Below are 21,950 nucleotides of genomic sequence, written 5' to 3' on the forward strand. Positions count from 1 at the left end.
CTTTCCCTATGAGAAGAAAAAAAAAAAGAAACAAAGTCACGTGGACTTATGTGCTTCCCCATCTACTGTATAAAGGACAACAAAAAAAGAAAAAGAAAAGATGAGGAGGTGAAAATTGAAGAGATAGAAGATCGAAGAGAGAAGAAGAGAAAGAAGAGAACGGAAGAAACATGAAACTTACTGGCGAGTTGGATGCTCCGGCGGCGAGTCAGATGAGTTACCCACTTCTCCTCTTCTTCTTTTCTCCTCTTTACGTTCGAACTCTAGGGTTTGAGTATCTAGAGTTTAGGCCGCCGTGTTCGAGTGGAGGTTGCCGAATCTGACACGGATTTCGTACCGGTGTCGGTGTCATGTCGTACCGACATTGGTATTTGGCAAATTTTGCCAAGTCCGGGTAACAGATAGTGTTAGGCTCGGCTCGAGCTCGAGTTTCGAAAACAAGGCTCGACTCGAGCTCGAGGCTCGCCGAGCCTCAAAAACAGAGCTCGGCTCTGGCTTGTGTCTTTGAATGTGAGGCTCGGCTCGAAATTGACTTGGTTGAACTTAGAAAATCAGGCTCTAACATTTTACGGCTTAACTTAATCTTTTCAACTGAAATCTTTTATTCATTAAAGATTTAGATATTGAAGAGTCAGTCCCAACAACTAAGCTAGGCCCAACATCTAAAATTATCTAAACATTTGTAGATACACCCATATTTAATTATAATGATGAATTCTCACTATACTTGTTATTCCTTCGATGTGGGACATATTAAAGTTAAAAAGCAAAATCATCCAGCTACGAGCCTTGGCCGGGAGGATTTATAAACTACTTCAGTTTGTAAAGTATTCCCACCATCCATTCCAAAACAAACGTTCCGGCTATCTTAGTGGATCGTAATAGTTTTATATTGCATAATAATTAGATAGTGTTCAAGTTATTTGTTAGAAGCTTATAAGATTTGTGCAACCTATAAATTGTGAAATGTTGTCAAAGTATAAATAGCCTTCATCAAGAAAAGTTAGACATGGCAAACAATAAAGGAAAATAAGGGTGTTGTTTGTCTTAGAAATCGATGTGGGACACTTAATAATTTGCATAAATATTACTCCCTCCGTCTTTTTTTATTTGCTACAAGCACTTTTTCACAAAGACCAAGGAGGGAGTGGGGACCATTGACATAAATGGAATTAACAAAAAAGCAAATAGGTAAATTGTGGGACCTATGTATTATATATGGAAACATTTACAAAATCAAGAAGGGAGTGATGGCAAATTTGTAAATAAAGTGTGGGACCTATGTACTATATATGGAAATATTTGCAAATGTAGCAAATAAATTGAAACACCCCTAAATGGCAAAATGTAGCAAATAAAAAAAGACGGAGGGAGTACCTAAGTAAGAAGTTTTCGAGCATGCTCACGAGCTTTCGAGCCGAGCCATAGACGGCTTGGGCTTGGCTCATTTATATATCGAGCGAAACCTGAACTCAAGTCGAGCCCACTCGAGCCGAGCTTTGACCGAGCTCTAACTGAGCCGAACTCGAATAACTTGCGAGCAGGCTTGGCTCATTCCCATCCCTACGCATGATCATCTCTTTAACAAGAGGCAGGGGTGGCTGTATAATAATCTTGAGGTTATTAAACAAAGATTTCTGAAGTTTGGCCGACATGTTTCTTGGTGGTTATAGAGATGGAGGAATCTATGGCTATGTTTAGTTCACCTGAAATTTTCTGATCTGAACTTATCTGATCTAATCTGAACTTATTTTTTCTGATCTGATCTGAACTGATCAGATTACAAAATCTTATTTTTTAGATTTTTCTCAATATATAAGAAAAAATATAGTCATGTGGGGTCTTGTTTGATTCGTCTCAATAAGTACGTTATTAATATTCAATTATTATAATTTTTACTAATATGTTATGAAAGATATAATGATTTTTAAATATAAGCAAAATCTGAACTTATCTGAACTTATTTTTTCTGATCTGATTTGATTAGATCTGAAATAAGCAAAAATAAGGTGAATTGAACATAGCCTATGTATGTTTGGGAGAAAGAATGAATCTCCGCAGATCTCATTGGCTTCCTTTGACTGAACATTAATAAAGTTTGGAATGCTTCACACAATGACAGTCCCCTGGGGAGTGCTTATGTACAGCAAAGGACAGAGGTTATTGTAAGGTGGACAGCCCCACTTGAGACAGTGCTTCACATGGATGGAGCTGTGCGAGGATCATTAGGTTTAGCGGGTAGTGGTGGAATTCTCAGAGATTCTCGAAGGAAGTTGATTACTATCTTTTCAGCTCATTTTGGTATGCCCATGCTTTTTGTGCTGAGGTTGTGGCACTACTTTGTGGCCTAAAACTAGCTCAACAAGTCTGAATTCGACAGTTGTCCATGGACAATTAAACTGCATCAATATTTTTGATGATACAAGCTACTCTGGAGAGTGCATGACTGCATTCACTTTGTCAATCAATGCTGCAACGGTTCAACCATTCAACGTAATTCAGGATTTCAACTGGGAGGTAGTCTTCACTCATTACTATCAGGAGGCTAATCGCACAGTAGACTGGCTTGCGAATAGGGGTTTAGAACAAGCTATTGGTAGTAGTATTCACCATGATGTTCCCTCAGTGTTAGGATCTACCCTTTATGAGGATATTAAGGGAGTGGCTTGGCTGCGTATAGTTATGCTTTGATTTCTTGTTTTTTTTGGGGGCTAGCCCCTCTTTTGCACCCAAAAAAAAAGAAGTCAATTGAGAGTGTTTAGTGTTGATTGTTCTGTTGGTCTATGCTCCACATAGTATCAAAACATCAGATATATCAATCCTATTGAATTGAAGCCATTCTTGTTTAGCTTGCAAGCTACAAAAGCGAGAGTGTACTTGCATGATGGTACATTGGCAAGAACAAAGGTCAGATAGAGCCATAGAGGACATTACTGTTGCTGATGTGCTCTGTTATTGCTGCATGGTGTATTGGTGCTGTATAAAGCCCACAAACCAGATTTCAGGGAGTGGGAAGTGAAGGCAGTGTGCCGTAGAAAAGTTATGGTGGCAATGTTGTGTTGCTGACGCGAAGGTATCAGTAGTGTGGATTGGAAATTGTAGCGAAAAGGATGAGGATGTTTGCGATTGGTTATGGCTAATGATTGCAAGAGAGCGAGGGGATAGCTTGAGAACTATATGTACTTATTGTGCAACTCCAATATCTTTGGGCTAAAAATAAAATAAAATTGTCTGTGAGCTTAGCCCAGGATAACAGATAACCTTATGTCTGACATGAGCTAATAGAGAAGTCTGTTATTTTGGGGTTGATTAGGAGAAATAGATTATGCGAGGCTAAGCTGCTATCAATTTTTGGTGTCTAACTAAAAATAGATGGTAAAATTTTCTTGAATAAGTTTCAGCTTAACTTGTGCTATTGGATTAAGTGGTGTACCTTGTTTTTTCTGGTGCACACTACGGAACCTTTGATGGGGTTTGGGTTTCATATTTTAATACTTGAAAAAACCAATTCTTTATCCAGCTTTATTTGCTGTCTAACTGTTATTATATTGTTGATATTACTTTTGACTTTTGATTAATTTATTCTAGGAAATTATTTTTGATCGCTTATTAGCTTACATTGCAAATGGTGGTGCATCTTTGCTGTCTTTGAGTTCAATCATTCTGTTACATGTCCTATGTCGGCTCCTTGGAGGTCCTCTTTCTGTGCTCCTCATCCTGCTATATTTGTGGTTAACAGAGAAAGCAGAAGTGTCACTTGCCTTTAGTCGGGGTTTATAGTTTCTCGTGTTATATTTTAGATTTTTTTCCCTCTCTTTTCACATCCTGTATTTCTTTAGGCTAATTCATGTATTGTTACTTGTTAGGCTGCACTGTTTCATCTATCTTTTCCCGACTAGCTTTTTGTTGACAATGGGCCAATGACGAATTTGTCCTTTTTATTTGTGGGGTTAGTGTTGCTAGAAGTGGTTCAGCTTTGCTGCTGCATTTGAAGTTTGAGAATCTTCTTGCATCTCTTGGATGATGTTTTCGAATTTATTATCTGAAAAGCTTATAGGTGTCTTTTCCACTTTGAATATAATGTGGCACTCCTGTCACTGGAGTACTGGACAATGACATAACTTTGAGATTTTCAGTGATTATGTTGTATTGCTGCCACAAAATGAAGCCTTTTTTGTAAATTGCAAAGGAATTGGCTCCTGATTAAATGTATTTATTTCATCACGCAGGTCACATACCGTATATTAAAACTTGTCTTGAGGAATAACGCATTGACTACGTTACGAGGGATCGAGAATTTGAAATCTATTGAAGGACTTGATGTCTCTTACAACATTATCTCTAACTACGTGGAGCTAGAGGTCCTTTCAAGCCTTCCTTCTTTAAAAAATATTTGGCTTGAAGGGAATCCTCTTTGTTGTGCTGGATGGTATCGGCCACAAGTTTTCAGCTTTTTCCTAGATGCTGCACAAGTGAGTTTTGCTATCCCTGTTTGACTTCTCTCTTGTTCCGTCATATTCTTGGAGATTATTTTTCTAAAACAACTGGTCTGGCTGAGCGGAAGAAAGTTTTCATCATAATTTTGTTCTGTCAGGTGAAATTAGATGATAAAGAAATGAGCTCAAGAGAGTTTTGGAAGAGGCAGATAATTATTGCAAGGAGGCACAGACGGCCTGCAAGCTATGGATTCTACTCTCCTGCTAGGGAAGACAATGAAGCGGAAGGTTTTATAGATGGAAAACGGGTAAGTCATTGCTGCAATTGCATGTATTTGAAAAAGTTGTGCAGTTATTGCAAGGCTGTTGTATTGTGTTTTGTAGTGGATAATTCTTTTCGCTGTCTTTGTTGATTAATCATCTGCGGTGTTTTTGCATGATTCTATTTGCAGAAGAAACTCTCACGCCTTGCATGTATTGAAAGTGAAGAGCCTGGGCTGAGCATGTTCTTTGAGCAAGATTCATTGTCATGTGATAATGATATACAAGGTGGAGAGGAGGATCTTTCTGATAATGAAGGTGAGCTAACTTGTTTGATAAACAGAATTGAGTTTATGAAGAAAGAGCGTCCAAAGTTATGGTTGGAGGAATTCAAGGATTGGATGGATCAGGGATCTGAGAATTGGGTTGATGAATATAAGAATGACCAGGCTGCGCTACCTTTTAGTAGTAGAAATTTGGGAGACACATCTAGTTGGAGACAGAGCGGAGAGAGTTCAAGATACTTGGAATATGTATCAGACTCAACTATAAATTCAGGAGATTATAAGAGTGCAACTGCTCAGGAAACTAATAGTTCTTTTGCAATCTCTTCTGCTGGCAATCATGATTATCATTGGCTTCATTTTGCTGATGAAAATGGGGAAAGGAAACCTCGGATAATGCTAAGGGCTTTAGATGAGGATCTTTTGTCGTCTAATTTTCCTAAAGGGAAAAAGTATCTGCAAATAGCAGATATTAACATTGCTACTGTTGGTACAAGTGTACAAGATGGTGATGAGATAAATGCTGGTGTCAGTAGTACATCATTGACTGCCATCAAAAGTATAAAGGATTTATCATCATCATCTGGACACCCAGAATCGCCTCCACATTATGAAGAAGATATTCTCAATCGTCGCCATTACTTGGAGGAAGAATTTTTACAGGTGTCTGCTGAGTCCTTTTCTGCTGCTTCATCTGACAGTAATACTAGCTGTGATGAAGCAGATGGACATGAATGCGGCCCATCATTCTCCGAAATTGAGCAATATACAGGTGAAGAAAGTTTGGCTCGAAATATTAATTGGAAATCCAACCTCTTAGTAGGAAAGGGGGACAATGAACTTCATCTTCCTGAGGTAGGACGAGAATGGGGTTCAATAGATTCATTTGCACAGCAACCCACCAGGATTTTTGCAGACAATGATGAAGATTTCATGATTTCCAGCAAGCAAGCTGCTGATTGTTATGAAACTAAAGCATCTAAAAGGAAACCCAGAAAAAGAGTTGTTTCACTGTCAGATAGCACAAGTTTTTGCGAAGATGATATAAAAAATGGGGAACAGAAGCAGGATGTGAATGATATTAATTGCATTGAAAGAGCTCGTGAAAAGATTAAAACAGTACCAGCACATGTTGAGGCTGGTGGAGTCCTAGCTCACTCAGAGTTGGCAGACTCAAAAGCTGAGGACCACATTGCAAGTTACTTTAATTCACTTGTTGCAGATTCTACCATTCATGAGACTTGCAAGCAGTACATTGTCTGCAATTGTGTAGTAGGGAGGAATCCCATGTGGAGTGAAAGGTAATGTCTTTCACTGCTGTTATATTGCCTTTTTTTCTTAAGGTTGGCAACTTAAATCTCATACACCTGTGGTCCATTGTTTTGTTCTCACTTCATTGCTTAGTTTCAAAATTTGTGCCTTGTGAGGAGCACACCAAAGGGCTTGCTTTTGAAAAAGCACCCATAGCAACCCTGCGGCTGCCACCAGTGAGGAGCAAGGCGGAGTGCCTTAGCCAGTTCAGGGTAGAGGCGTGGGAGAGAGAGAGGAGATGGCAAAGAAATGAGTAGAAAATGACAGAAAAGTTCTGCCTATTGAATCTTACTAAACCTACTACTTTATTTCGAGTGAAAGCTCCCCTGTTGATTTCATAAATTTTATTAAAGTAAAACCCTGAGTAAAAGCCATAACAAATGCAAAATTTTAAAGTTGACTTGCATGGTATGCTAAAATTAAAATTCGTCCATCATTCTGCTGGTGAGAATACTTGTTTCCCGCGATCTCTTATGTTTTTCAGCCACTGGTGCCATTACCGGCAAACCTTTTCCCAGGTTGGCCGAATCCCTTACTTTTATTAACTCTCCGGTGTCGAGAAATTCAAAGAAAGCCAAAACTGAATTGAAATATTAAAGTTTGAAAGCTGTCCAACTAGTCAGTAGTCACCATCCATAACTTTTTTTTATTTCTTTTATTGCTTCGAAAGATGTTGTTGTTTACTCTCCTACGTGTTTCACTAGTGAGTCTATCACTTACCATCCACTTTTCTATATTTATGGTTCCAGCTTCTTTTTTCAACTTTTTTTGTTTCTCCTTATTAAAATGTATATATTGTCCAACTGCCCTGAACCCCTCTTTTTTTTTCATTTTTATAGATGGCTTTTATTTTTAAGTTTGGGGCTCTCTAACAGAAATCCACTCCATACGATGTGCTGGATGGAGACTTATTTTGACTGAACTCTTTCTCTGGACTAGTATATAATCTTCTTTCCTCTCTCTGGATATCAAGAACCCATGGGGAGAGCCCCTATAAATGAGTCTCTTTGGAGAAGAAGGCTCCGACAAGAGTGAGCAGGCACACTCTTCAGAATGTGGTTCAACATCCAGGGCGCTCTCTATGTCAATACCATATGTTTTAGTCTTTCGTGAACTAGCCTTGTTTGCTTCCTCTCTGTTTCGGATGTCCATCCAATCTCTGATTCCAGTCCATAACTTCCTTGAATATAGCTCCTCTTGTTCTTCTCTGGCTAGGAAGTCACTTATATGGCCATCTTTCTTAAGCCTTGTTAAAGGAATCTCGTTACGCCACAAAAAAGTGAAAAAAGTTAATAGCTGCATGTTCACATTGCGTCGTGTATGTAGGCTCTAGGGACCTTTTGTACCTTGATGTGTCTTGCCACTTTTAAAACTAAGCCTCATAAGAGCACTAAATATTGGCTATTGTCTATAAGTTCTCTCTTTTTCCTTTGTTGTGTTGGTAGGCTTTTATAGAAGAAAGGCCAAGGGCCACCATGCAACTACCTAGGGGTGCTAATCAGGTTGAGTTGCTCGCGAGCAACGCATACTGGACTTTGTCAAAGCTTGACTCTAGTTGACTCAATTCGAATTTAAACCCGACTCAAGATCTTAGCGAGTCAATTAAGCTGGACCTAACTCGACTTGATTAGCTCGTGAGGAACTCGATTTTTTTTTTTTTATTAACTTAAAAAAAGGTTAATTTTGAAATTATAAAATGAGTTAGTTCTTGTTATAATTATGATTTTTTCTTCGTTACACTTTTTATTTTTTTAAAAAATATAGTCAATTTGATAGAAGTCGACACAAGTATCAAGATTAAAATCTACTGCATGTATCCTATCAAAAAAATTTTCCGTATATAAAAGTGTTTAAAATCTGAACTCAATAATTCACTTACTTTTGATCCAAATTTAAATAAATTAGCAAGGAGTCGCAGCTCATTACAAAAATAATAACGAAAAAGACGACAAATTTTCAAAGCCCATTAACAAAGTTTCATATTGATAGATTAGAAAAAGGTGGAATCTAGGAGACATAAAACAAAAGTCCAAAAGCTGAAAAAGATAGAGTAGGAACTTCTAAGTCCCGTATTGATATTGATAGATAAGAAAAGGATGGAAAGCAGGGGCATAGAAAACTAGAGTTTGACGAAGCTTAAGATGTAATGTTAGTCCACATTTTTTTAATGAATTTTAGTTTGGGCCATTCACTTAGAATATAAGCTTGTATTTTTTGATCTTGGATTATGCCTGTTTTAATCAAGCTAATCACCATTTTAAGCTCAAGTCGGATTTGAATCCTTGCTTGTCTTAAGAATAAAGCTAAGCTTGCCTGGAGCAAGCGAGCTTATGAGCACAAGTCGAGCAAGCCACAACTTGATTCAAGCAAGGATATAACTTTAAGAGCATGAGTGGAGCAAGGGTAAATTGAGCTTAACAAGTCACGAGGTCGAGTCGAGCACAAGTGATAGGTTTTTGAGTCGAGTCGAGCATATGCTCGCAATCTCTTAACTCGATTAGCACCCCTTCAACTACCACCAAACTGTGACACTTGGCATACATGGAATGTGAACCCATAATTCATGAGTAAGCGGCTTGGAAATTTTCCTGCACGACCACTCTCCTTTTTCCTTATTGTTTACTTGAATGATTGCCACTGGTCATGGTATGTTAAATAACTGAATACAAAATTACGGAGTTGAAGGAAAATGTCCAAATATATGGATTACTATATTCAATAATCCATACATGTAGCAATGAATTACTATTGTTCTTCTCTCAAGTAAGAAATGATTGATTATAAATATCTATGATATACCTTTTCTATTCTATAAAGGGCCTAGAAATACCTTGATAGAGGTGATATTTGATTTCTCCAAATCTTGCATTAATTTTAACTGTGGATTGGTTAAGGCCATGTATAAATTTTTTTGATCCTCATCATTCGAACACACTGATATGTAAGTAAACTCATTGTATTGAGGTCCCCTTCAATCCCCAAACAGTTAACTGCTAGCTAGTCCAGAAGAGAACTTTGGTTCACTAATCAGCCTCTCCTACCAGCTTGTTGAGGCCTAGCTGAAGGATCCAGGTGTTTTCATCAGATATTCAGAATCAAGCTGTTGTTTCTTTTCCAGTCTTACATAACAATGTTAGTGCCTGGCATTGGTTCCTGTGACATGGTGCTCCAATGTCAAAACTATAAGTTGGCTTCAAAAATTAGCATTGGTGGTGTATATTTCACTTCAAGCAGAGTACAATTGAATCACTGTAGATGTAGAGGAAAATTTAATGCTGGTTTTAAAAATGTAGAACTTGCTATTTTGGGTTTTTTGAAGAAAAATGTAACACATCCTTATTTGGCATGTGGGTTTCTAAGTTTCTTTCCTCAATGAAAAGCAAAGATTCTCTCTTCTTTCTATCTATATCCTCTTCTTAGTAAGTGTGTTTAAACCAATTGTTACCTGTAATATGTAGTAGAGGTAGAATTATTTTGAATCAGAGTGCTTGGTGATCATGTGGATTGTGTTGCTGGAGGGCTGATGGAATTTCTAGGAATCCGTTTCTCCAAATGTGAGTTCTTTGCGGGATAGAGCATTGCGTAGTTCTTGCAAATCTTTAATGTTCGTTGGGGAGGAGGGGGGGGGGTTTCCAGGTTTATTTTGAATGTGGTACAGTAAATTGGCCTGCTGATGAGGGAGGGAGGGACGGGGGGAGGGAGAGAGAGAGAGTGGTGGTGAATAGAATGGGTTTCCAGGCTATCTGGCTACTGATGAAGAAATATTAGTCTGCAGAAGTTCCCGGTTCATCAGTAAACTCGTAAAGACATGTTATAATGTTGTAATCTTAGGTGCAGGATGAAAGGTTCACTTGTCAGCAATTTAGCATTATTGTCTAGTGTGAATCAGATTGCTATATCAGGTTTGTAGCTTTCAGTTATTCAGGCTTTCCATAACATTTGATATTTGCCCACTTGCTTGCCTTTGGCCTGCATCACCATTTTACTGGAAACTATTTTTTCTTTTTGTGCTTTTACTGCTTATATCCCCCCTCCTTACCCTGGTGTTCTATGTTGTGCACTATGAATTTATATGGGAACTGCAGAGAGGTAGCTGTTGTTCTGAGCAGCGAAAGGAAGTTGTATGTGATTCTTCTTAATGACATGCTTGATGGGTCAGGTTAGACTTGCTGTGGTATGATCTCTTTTCAAGGGTTTCTTCATCTCTGATGCTCTGTTTCTTAGCTGGTTGCTCCATTATGACTAAAACCATATGTGTGTATCGTGTAGGTACTAGCTTTAGTTTATTGACTTCGCACAAGGTTGAAGATGTGAATGAGGTTTTGATAGGATTGGGACTTCTGGTCTTATGGTTAGTTATTTCTTAGCTGCTTTTATATGCATGTGGTGTTTCCTTCCGAGTAAGTAGATCATTGCTCTTTTCACATACGTAGGGTCTACATTGATGAGGATAAAGCTTATCTGTTGATTACAAGGTGCAAAGAGAAAACAAGGCGTTTGCTTTTCATGATTGGACTCGTTTCACATGGAGAAATAGATAAATGTTCTGTTAGGAGGTATAATATGTAGTCTATGCTCATTCTCTATAAATTTTTCGAATTCTTGGACAAACCTCAAGGAGCAATGCTTATGAGTTTGTTGGAAACTTCATTGGCAGTTTGGATCAGGTTCAGCTGAACTTGTTTGATAGACAAATAGGTGGATTCTTGGGAACTAACGTATATCAATACTGTATGGTGCTTTTCTTGCACAAAAGTAATGGAGGTATATCCTTTTATTTTCCTCTTCATGTTCTTTTAGTCTTTAATGCATTCATGCATGAACATACACATATAATATTCAGCTAGCCTGAGGTGATACTATCTGATTAAGGCTATCCAATATGCATTCATGCGTGCAATTATCATTAACGTCAAAATTTGCATGTGACGCTTACACCTCCATATCTAGTATCAACCTGGACCTCGAAATGACAGGTTATTTGTGAAAGCTACACATCTTAATACTTTGGCTCAACAAGCAACAATCAGCGTAAGAATTCCAGAATAAATGAGCATAAGTGGATTGAGCTTGATTAGCATATTGTTTGGTGAAACTCTTCTCAGTGTTCAACTTCTCTTTTTTCATTTAAAATTTGTAAGATATCGAACATCTAGGTTTCATCTTTCAAAATCATGCCCGTGATACACTAATCTGAGAATTTTTTTTTTCCTTAGAAAATTGACGTCAATTACCTGTCAAATTAATCCAGTATGTTAGAGGATGTTCTTGAAAGTGCATCGAAGGAAACAAAATTATGTAAATGACAACGCTTAGTACCTGGGATGCTATCTCCAGAATCAAAGTCTTGACTGAGGGATTAGAGCCTAAAGTTGCTTTGCCTCACTTTGAAGATTGTTGTTCCTCCCATATGGGGATTTTTTGCAATATAAACGGCTTGTTCCTTGTTTACTTAGTGTTGTTCTCTTTGGGAATATGTGTAAATTCGTCAAACTGGAGCTTTACCGTTTCTTAGATTTAAATAACATGCCCAGGCGCTAGGCGAGTGGAGGTGCAGGATAAAAAGCATTGAACAAAGCAGGCACAATAATTACGAGAGGTGACGCAAGGCACACACGTTTTCCGCTTTATGAGAGGCGCAAGGTGCCCTGCCTTGCTGCTCTTGGTAGTGATGCGACTAGATTCGAGTTGAACTAATATATATTTTTCTTCAAATTGAATCTTACCAATGCTTTAGGACTCAAATTCGAGGAGAAACCTTATTTAGTATGAAAAATATTGACAGGGAAGTGCGTAAAATATTAAGGGAAAGAGGGAGTAATTGAAAATTTGTTGCTATAAATGATGTATGCAAATTCACCATCTATTATTTAGAGCTCGTTGATACTTGTCACCTTGTTAAGAGTCGGTAGGTTATGGTGGGTATATGTGTTTGATACTCTTTCTAATCTTGGGTTTAGGGTCATAAGATTGAGAGTTATCTAGTTCAAATTTTACGTAGCTCTGAAAATGCTTTATGAGCTTGCAAAATGCTTTATAATATTATACGACCTCTCTGGGAAGTTTCATATGAATTGCAACATTTCCTTCTTTAGTATCAAAAGACACCTCAAAAGAACATCTCTTTCTTGTTTACCATAATCACATGGGCGTACAAGACCAACCAAACTTCGTTATTCCATCTTTAATAATGTTTAAAAACCCCTGAGCTGCAATAGATAGAGAATGAGGGAAGTAAAAATTTAATTGTATTCCTTCCTGTATTGTGTACTTGATTTTTCTATGACCATTGAAGCAAGATCATTGAATCAAGGACCCTCTTTTGTCTTTTTCCCGGCAACTTCTGCCTCACAATCACAATGCCGAATGCAGGAGCTAGTTCCCCCAAAAATGAGATATCTGTCAACAAATTCAGTAGTCATTTTGGGTGATTTATGCATAAGGTATAATTACAGATCCAATAATTAATGTGGCAGTACTTAACTGTGTACATGGTTCCATAAACTGCACTGCTAGCACAAAATCACTAGTGGAACTTTCCTTAATATTATTTGATATCCACTTAGCATTGCATACCCCTCTACTAGAGGTCGAATCTGTGTTTGGTGCTGAGCGTAATCCCATGGTGCTTCTAAGGTATTTAAGCCGATGATGCAATGCATTTTAATGTTCTAAGATAGTGATTGTTGTCCTAGAAGGTAATTTCGCTGTTGCACAAGTGCAAATTCTTACATTAGTGACTGCTTCCCGCTTTTCTGACTGTCTGTTTGCACTTACAGGCAGCTACTTGTGTTTTTGATGGATACTGAGCAAAGTAGGAGGATTAAATAGAGGGAACAAGGGAGACATGAAAATGAGGGTTTCAACAAGTACTATCGGAAAAAACAATGACAAGAATGTGCAACGCCTGAATTAAGAACTCATTTGCTTAAATAAGGAAACAAAACTTCCAGAAAGGTCCAGTTCCTTTAGTATTGGTGGGAGTGCGTGCCAAGTAAAGAGAGAGTTCCTTTCTGATTTCTTCTTTGTTGGACAATGGCGAACCCATCTTTTTACAACTTAACATTTTGCAACATTTAAATCTCGACATATGTATTCATACTAATGTCAAAATGAAGTTCCTCCTGTTGCTTGAACCGCTTGGTTTACTGTTTTGATACTTGCTAGGACGCCGTTGAATTGCCTAACATGTGGTTCATCACTTTCATCAGGGAACAAGGTTTTATATGGGGGAATATATGTGTACATATGTCCTTAGTTTTTTGAATATTTGGTTTTCACTATTTGGAGCTTCTGGTTTTTGCACAAATGATTATATTCTTGCCTCATTGCGCTTTGGGGATGAAAGGGATATGACAAATCATGTTCAATTCGAGACAACTATTGCTCAAATGAGATTCAACTTCCTTACATGTCCTAAACAGTACCTTATGCCACCACGAGTTGCTTTTTTATGGGAATGAGAGGACCTAGGAAAGCCTTTGCTGCTGCAAAACGTAGTTGTTTTTGGTGTGGCATGTGTGTGCACTTATAGCTTTTAAACCTTTTCAAGTATGCTTATATGAACTTGGTAATTGGCTAATTGGACTAGCTCTCTGTTTCTTCCGTTTGAGTTAGTGGTCTTTGTCTTCAGATTGCCTGAATTTAAACAATGCCTGTTTAATTATCTTAATTTTCCACGGTCTGCATATCTCACTGCCTTGTTTCAAAGTTCTGGTGCTTTATTGTTATCGACAGGTGAGGAATGGGTACCCAGATCACTATTTTTGTATGAGGGACATCTAATTGTATGCATTGAGGATATTATTCACTTCAGCTCACTTCCAGGCCATGCAGATTCTACCTTGTACTTCTTGCCTGATTCATGCTGCTCCATTGCTGATCTGTCGGAGATGGTAATTTATACAATGTGATCTTCAAAATTTATGAATTTAATTTCTGGATGTGAAATGCTTCACCTTGGGCTTATATTTATTAATTTGATTCTGGTGCTTGGTTGAAACCCTTTTCTGCTGCATGTTGACCTTTAGTTGAATTTGATTCCTGAACAAGGTATACATGCAGTTTTTTAGTTTAATGGGTGCCAATATGTTGTCTTACAATCCCCCCCCCCCCCCCCCCCCCTCTGTCTCTCTCTCTCTCTCTCTCACACACACACACACACACACACACACATTGTATCTCTCTATTTATAGGGACTTATTTAAATAAACCAGCAAGATCTTAAATACAAAATGGAATACTAAACAACTCGAACTTTCTATTATTGTCTTGGATCCACATCGATCCTGGATCTCTAGGATTGGTAGAATTGGTAGATTCTTATACATATTCCTTGCGACGTAAATGTGTTTGTAATTAGGTCTTCAGTGAACTGCAGGATTGCTTGGTTTCTTTATATGGGCATAAGTACCTTACATGTTTCTTTCAAGGTGATCTAAAGAAGTTGTTTACCCAAAATCTAACTCAAGTATTGTTGATATCCTGATATTTTCAGGTCATCGAAGCCAATGAAAGCCAATGTGTGACCTTGACTCTCAGAAAAGGTTCTAGAGTACCCTGCCTTTCATCGATAATTGAGAGAATGAAACTGAAAATTGGATTTCAGAACAGAAGTACTACCTCAAGATCCAGGACATGGAAGTTAAAGTGGTTTTCTGCAGAAAGTTTATGCAAGTTTGTCACATTGTTGAAGGCAATTCACAGAGGAACGGCATCTCCCACTCTGTCCACAACCTATATTTCATAGTTCGTAGATTGCCTTCATTTGCTTCAGTCAATTGATTCTTTCGATAGGACATGGTTTCTTCACTGGTTCATGCTGCTCCATTGCTTCAGGGGCTTGGCAAGTGATTTCTTCTCTTTTTTTTTCTTGTCCTCTTGTCCGTGTATATTGCGTAGGGGATGTGACATATATGCTGTTACTACATTTCATTCATCTATACATCATCTGTCCCTTGATAGAGCTTTTAACTATATAAGCTTAATGCAAAATAAAAATTTCAGATTTTTAAGTACGAACTATCTGTTAAATACTTTTTTTTTTTTTTTACTTTGTAATATGAAGATATGGCACAAGAATTTAGAAGAACAGAGAAGTAGAGAGATGAAATGGAACCCCATTTGAGAAGTGAGAGAGAATAATTTACCAACAATGTCATGAATAATTTTAGGATGGTCTTTTTTTAAAAAAAATAATATCATGGAAATTGTGGGGCCAATGTATGTAAGCAATCCATATAAACTTTCTTTTCCCTTTTTTTTTTTGCCTTTAAAATGATTTTACAAAATACCAAAATTATTTATTTCAATTTCTGAAAATGTTTAATATAATTTTGAAAAATACAAAAAAAAAAATCTGACAAATCCGAAAAATAATTTTGAAGAAAATAGAAGTTGGAATTTTTTTTTTAGTAGATTTTCTTTCTCCACCTCTCATCCCCTTCCTCCCTCTTGTTTCATCGATATTCAATTGTTCTCCAATTTTTTGTAAATCTGTAATACTTCGTATTTTTGGAGTTGTTTATAAATAAGAAAATATAAAGAATAGAATTGAAAAGTATTTTAATATTATTTACAAAAAAATAATACAGTCCGGGTAAGCTTACAACTATGAATTAAAACCTATTTAGTATACCTAATTCTATTATAGTTTGGCTTATTTTAATTTCGAAATAAATAAAATAAATCAAATCCTATTAGACTTAGGAAGGCCACACTATAAATAGGAAAGAGGAGAAATGAAAAGAAAAGAATAATAATAATAAAAAAAATCAGAAATCCTAATCTCTCTCAGTTGTCTTATTTTTCTCTCTCAAATTCTCTCTCCTCTCTCTTCTTCTCCCTCGTCGCCCTCCTCTGAATTTCGTCGCCTTCGACGAGGTTGGGTGTGCGAGAAGGCTATGCAAGCGAGCAGTGAGTGCTCGAGTATGTGCGTGCTGTGTTCGAGGCGAACGTCGAGGGTTTGCGCGAGCGAGGGTGCGAACTCGAGTGGGCTGTGCGACGAACGTGGCGTGTGGCTTCGAGTGTGTTTGTGCAAGCGGAGCGTGAAGCCGGGTGCGAGCGTCGTGAGCGTCGAGCGAGTTGTTCGAGGGTGCGAGCGAGCGATTTGTGCGAGAGGCATCGATTGTGTGTGACGTTTTGTTGGTGCAACATGCGATGAATCGTCGCAACTGTTGTGCGAGTCGTCGACGAGTCGAGGCGAGCAAGGGCTGCCAGAATTCTGTTGCCGGTGTTTGACGTCGGTGAGACAGACTGGCCATGGTATAAAAAAATAATTTGTATATAATATGATTTTCCTTTTAAGTACTTAATATTGTATAATCTGATTTCTATTATATTAAGTTGTAATTTAATTAAGCTCTAATTAGAGTAAAGTATTAATTGATTAAGTTTGTAAAATTGATTTAAGTTGTAAATCAGATTTAAGTTTGTAAGTAAGTAAGCTATAAAGTTAGTAAAAGAAATCAGATTATTAGTTGTAGTTAGAATGTTATAACAGCCTTGTTATTCAAATATGGTTTTTAGTAGTATTGGATATAAGAGCATCTACAATGGGGTGGGTTGGTCTTACTTGGTTTTTATGTTTTGTCATTCTCTCTCCTTCCCTCCTTACACCTCACATCCCACTAAAACTCCCACCAACTCATCTTTTTTTTGTCACAATGGCTTGGTTGGTCTTACTTGGTTTTTCTATTTCTCTTTCTTACTTTTACCAATATTTTAATTTTTTTATATGAAATAGATAATTTAAATTAATAAAAGCTAATTAGATTACGTTAAATTAATTACGATAAATTAAATTACGTTACAAGCTAATTAGCTAATTCGATTGGCTTTGGAAAAACATAAACATTCTTTGAAATTTCGGATTTTGTAGCCCACTTGGATCGATTTAGAAATTATTTTGGGATTTTGTGGGTGGTTTTGATTATTTTGGGAGTAATTAGGATTATTTGAATCCATAATATTGACTTAGTTTATAGATAAAAATATTTTCTAGAAGAGGAGTAGGTAGGAGAGAGTAATTAGAAAAAAATATATTAGAAAGAGATGTGGTAAAATATAGTGTAATTTGGGCTCAATTTATAGATAAAAATATTTTATAGTCGTTATTGTAATTTTTTTTTTATTATTTTAACCTGGTTTTTTTATTAACGTTACAAAATTTTGTAACTTAAAAAATTACAGTTAAAAAGAGGGAGGAAGATTAAATTGTTTTGCTGCTCAATGGTGTACCTGGCAGCACCTGATTTGCTGCTCAGTGGGGTCTGACGCGCGTCAGACCCACTGACAGCAAACCAGCTGCTGTGGGACACATCTTTCCGCGTGGCGCAATCTCCTCCATTTACTTTATGAAACTAACGCGTGGCGCAATCTCACGCCTCCCCAACTCAGCGTTTTCTTTTTTAAAAAAATAATTGGGCCCACCTTTTTTGCCACTTGTCATCTTCTCCCTCACCCCAAGCACGCCATCCGAGGTGCTGTTGGTCTGGAATTCTAGACCAACCAGCTCCAAGGACCAAGTTCCACAATAGTAAAACCAATTAAAACTAGTTTTACTATTTGCTAGACCAATTAAAACTCAGCCATTGTAGATGCTCTAAGGATTTAAATAGAGTTGGTAAAGGTATTATGTTATTAAACTAACTAAAATCAGCTATGCTCACTGGTATTGGTTCTTAAAAGACGCTAAGGCTCCGTTTGGTAGGGTGTAAAACGTTTTTTCGGAAAATTATTTTCCTCTATTTTCAGTTTTACATTGTTTAGTTGACAAAAGGGTGTAAAACTATTTTCCCTTGGGGTAAAATTACTACCCCAATGATGGAAAACCATTTTCCTTTCAAAATGAAGGGAAAACTGTTTTCCTTATCTCTCTTGTACATTTTTCTCACTACCTCCTTATTTTTCCTTTCATTTCATCATTTTCCTTACATGAAACCAAACAACGGAAAACTAATTTTGTAATTGTATTTTCCATTGTAAATTGTTTTCCATGAAAATCATTTTACACTGAAAATGTTTTAAGCTCTACCAAACGGAGCCTAAGTTCAATAGAGTTATGAAAGAAAAGGAAGTTAATAAAGAAGATTAGTTATTTTTATACTCCGAAATACTAAGTTTATATATAGTTAGTCAAGTGTTATATGTTAATAATATCAAGGACATAGCCTGAAGTATTTCCTTATTCGTTTAGGTCCCAATTTTATAAGCGGAACGTTTAATTAATCAGCGAAGATTCTTCGTTAGAAGGGTACGTACGCGTGCCAGTTCAGTTGCAATTACTAGCATCATGTTAGGTTGTGAATTCTTCTATTGGAACCTAAAATCATAATAGAGAACGATTGTATGATTGTGATTCCTGAGATTGTTTGGTAGCATGATTGTGATTGGAAATCGATATGTAGCATTGTTATGCGTATTTCTATCGTATCATAAGTATGAAAGTATTGGCTTTGTATTCTTTGATCTATGGTGTAACAAGGATGTTACAAGAAGTAAAGAATTGAGTATTGTATAGGAGAAATAACATTAAATAAATATATGTTTAATGTGGTATGAATGGACAATACTAAGAAAGGATTTTGGCAATATACTTGTAGTTGGATTCCCTACAAGTGATGAACAATGTGGGGAGTGTGGGACTTATTCTACACTCCTACGCAGGCCTACTGTGACGACAATACTGTCCTTAAGAGGCAGAAGGTTCCGTACGATCTTGGGGGTATGCGTAGTAAGGTGATGGATGTGGGACGGAACGAAACCGTATTTGCAATTCATCTAATAGACCAAGTTGTCTATTATGGATTTAAGTAGCCCGTATGATTCTAGTAAGATGACGGTGCCCGTTCACTGCCAACTAAATAAAAAGTAAAGAATGTAATGCTATTGTAGTATCATGTCTAAGAATGATCCTTATTGCTTTGTTTATGCTTAGTATGTACTAAATGCCTTACTATGTACTTAGCATAACCGATTGTGTGTTATTGTGTTGTTTGTTGACCTGTGATGAACCATTGATGCTACAATGTGGAGCAGACTAGGTGTGCTAGTGTTGCTGCATGAGATTGAGCATACGCGGGATATTTCTTAGTCTTGAAACTTTAAAGCGTTTTGGTTAAGCATTATAAGACTATTATGATTTACTTAGTTTGTGGTTTGAATAAAAAAGGGTCGTTGATGATTTCTGAGTTGTAGTTACATCTTTATTTCCGCTGTAATTTAGTTTTCGTACCAATGATTTAAGTTAAACATTTCTTTTCAATAAGCCTTGCGTTTCACCGCGGTGGTAACACTCCCAAAGTCGATGCGACATAGTCATAGACGTTTATGGATTTTGGGGTGTTACAAAATCTCTTTGCTCTCTTAATATAAGATCATTTTCTTAGCATGAAATGGTAAGAATTCATGAAAAAGTCATGAATTTGTGATGGAAAACTTGTGAAATTGAAATTATAATTTTCGATTTTGTAGGAAATTTTAGGGAATTTTTTTCCCACCATTACTCTCTTTTCATCGTTATAAATTCATGAAATAGATGAAGATACATGACATTAATAATTGTATGTTGACCATTAACACCAAAAACCTAGAATTTAAAGTATGAGTTTTAATATGAACAAAGTCAATCAAAATTCCAGGTCATTGGGAATTTCACATAAACATGGTTTGGATTGCAGTTGTAGTTAGTAAACTATCGATTTGGGACTGATTTATGCGTTCTTTTTTTAGTATTGATAACCATTTTTGCACTACTATAGAATTCTAGAGGAGAAAGAAAAACTCGAAAGGTTGAAGGTGAAGGTGGAAGAAGATGAATGAACCGAAGCTTTAGGTGATTACTAAGATGGGTTCCGACAATTACAAAAACTTCGCAAAAACTAAAATAAGGATCAAAACCTGGACTTCTAAAGTTTATTGAAAATAAACAATTCAAATTAAGAATCCTGAAATACAAATCAATCAATATGATATAAATATATTAATTCAAATTAGCCAACTAGAGTTATAAAATCAAAACATGTCAAATGTAAGAATGACTTAACACTTAATGAAATGCTTTGACACAAAATCACACAAAACATGTAAGAAATAAGAATAAATTAACACGAAATAGAATATCTTGACACTAAATCAAACCAAACCTAAACGTATTGTGATTGGGTGTACATCCTCCAAATAGTAGGTCTAGTAATGACCAATTCTATTTTTAGTAATTACCTAAAAACATCTAATTTGGGATTTTTAGTACGATGAGGGACAATGAGGCTCAAAACTCAGTCAATAAGGCTTAGTGAGTTATTGGACCTAATAAATCTTGTGTCATGATTGTTTAAGCCTCATAGGATTGTTTTGATAAGTAATGAGAATGGATTGTGACTATGAGATTATCCTCCACTTAGTTTGCTAATCATCTGATGAACATCCTATGTTTGGTAATCACCTAAAATCATCTGATCTCGGGTTAGTTGGGCATTTTTAGTACAAGAAGGGAAACTAGGGAGCAAAACTCAAGTCAATGAGGTTTGGTGAGATATTGTGCATAATGGACCGAGTGACAAGATTGTTCAATCCCCATATGATTGTTTTAAATGAGTAATGAGAATAAATTATGACTGGTAGAATATCCTCCACTTAGTAAATATGGTAATGGCAAATCCCACGTTTGGTAAATACCTAAAAGTATATATAATCTGGGATTCGATTGAGCAGTTTAGTACTAGGAGGGACAATGGAGGACAAAAACTCAAGTCAATGAGGTTTAATGATGCATGAGGCCTGATAAGTCATTTATATATATAGTTTTTAGGTGCATTTAGGTTGCATTTTAGAGCATTTAGTTTCATATTTAGGTTCATTATTGCATTATATTCTTAAGTTATGCATTCTACTCCTATTGGGTATGTTTTCTTGTTTTTGATGATTTTCAGGCATTGAGGACGTATTTGGAGTATGATTAGCTAAGCTTGAGGATTAGGAGCACTTGGAAAGAAGCTACAATGCATAAGGATCGTATAGATATGTCATAGTACGAGTTTGAGCAAAAACGAAGCGGAAAATCATTAGAAGAAATGTGAAAATGGAGTCACGTCTACTCTTCTGATCATAACTTTTGATGTGCTTATTAAAACCAAGTAATTCCAGCAGATTTAGAAACTAGACTTGAAGAGATTTCGAATGATAGGTGGCACGCCCCGAGGAGACTTCTAGTCAAGGAATTATGCTTTCCGGAAGATTGCACTGTTTCTGCTGGAATCTCCACGCGTACGCGGATCACTAATCCGCCCCTATTAATGATTTATTAAGACTTTCTTTACCTTGTAAATTACTTTCCTAGGCATTTGAGGTTATTGAATATTATTTAGATTAGGGTTTTATTCTTTCTCTCTCCTCCCCCTATCACGTTATTCTTAGTTTAGTTTTCTCTTCCTCTTTTCCCCTCTAGCTTCTTTAGTTGTAAACCCTAGTTTTTATTCTTCTTCATTAATTCATGAATCTATTAGTTTCTTCATTGATTTCTTTAATTATGTTTTCTTTTATAATTTTAGATCTCATCTTTATTTCATGTTAGAGTAGTTTTTATTTCTAGGGTTTGGGAATCCATGTTTATATAATATGATTATTGATTGATATTTATTTGTGGTTTGATTAGTTATTG

At 36.6% G+C, this 21,950-nt stretch overlaps 1 protein-coding gene across 3 annotated transcripts in view; it reads left to right on the forward strand.

Annotated features, from left to right (window-relative positions):
- LOC104901365 (hypothetical protein) overlaps positions 1 to 15,309 on the forward strand; it is a 29,904-nt gene extending 14,595 nt beyond the window's left edge. The window contains exons 3-11 of one of the 3 annotated variants that reach the window (XR_007269229.2): positions 4,230 to 4,472; positions 4,595 to 4,744; positions 4,889 to 6,282; positions 10,378 to 10,451; positions 10,562 to 10,643; positions 10,726 to 10,848; positions 10,950 to 11,056; positions 14,004 to 14,187; positions 14,790 to 14,915. Coding sequence is in view for 2 of the 3 variants with exons in the window: in XM_010688930.4 (XP_010687232.1) it covers positions 4,230 to 4,472; positions 4,595 to 4,744; positions 4,889 to 6,282; positions 10,378 to 10,451; positions 10,562 to 10,643; positions 10,726 to 10,848; positions 10,950 to 11,056; positions 14,030 to 14,187; positions 14,790 to 15,041 (2,583 nt within the window). In the remaining variant the exon portion in view is untranslated. The other 2 variants (XM_010688930.4, XM_010688932.4) reach the window with 2 other exon arrangements.
- The last annotated feature ends 6,641 nt before the right edge of the window (positions 15,310 to 21,950 follow it).

This window comes from Beta vulgaris, chromosome 8 (assembly GCF_026745355.1).
Source record: "Beta vulgaris subsp. vulgaris cultivar EL10 chromosome 8, EL10.2, whole genome shotgun sequence".
Taxonomy (NCBI): Eukaryota; Viridiplantae; Streptophyta; class Magnoliopsida; order Caryophyllales; family Amaranthaceae; genus Beta; species Beta vulgaris.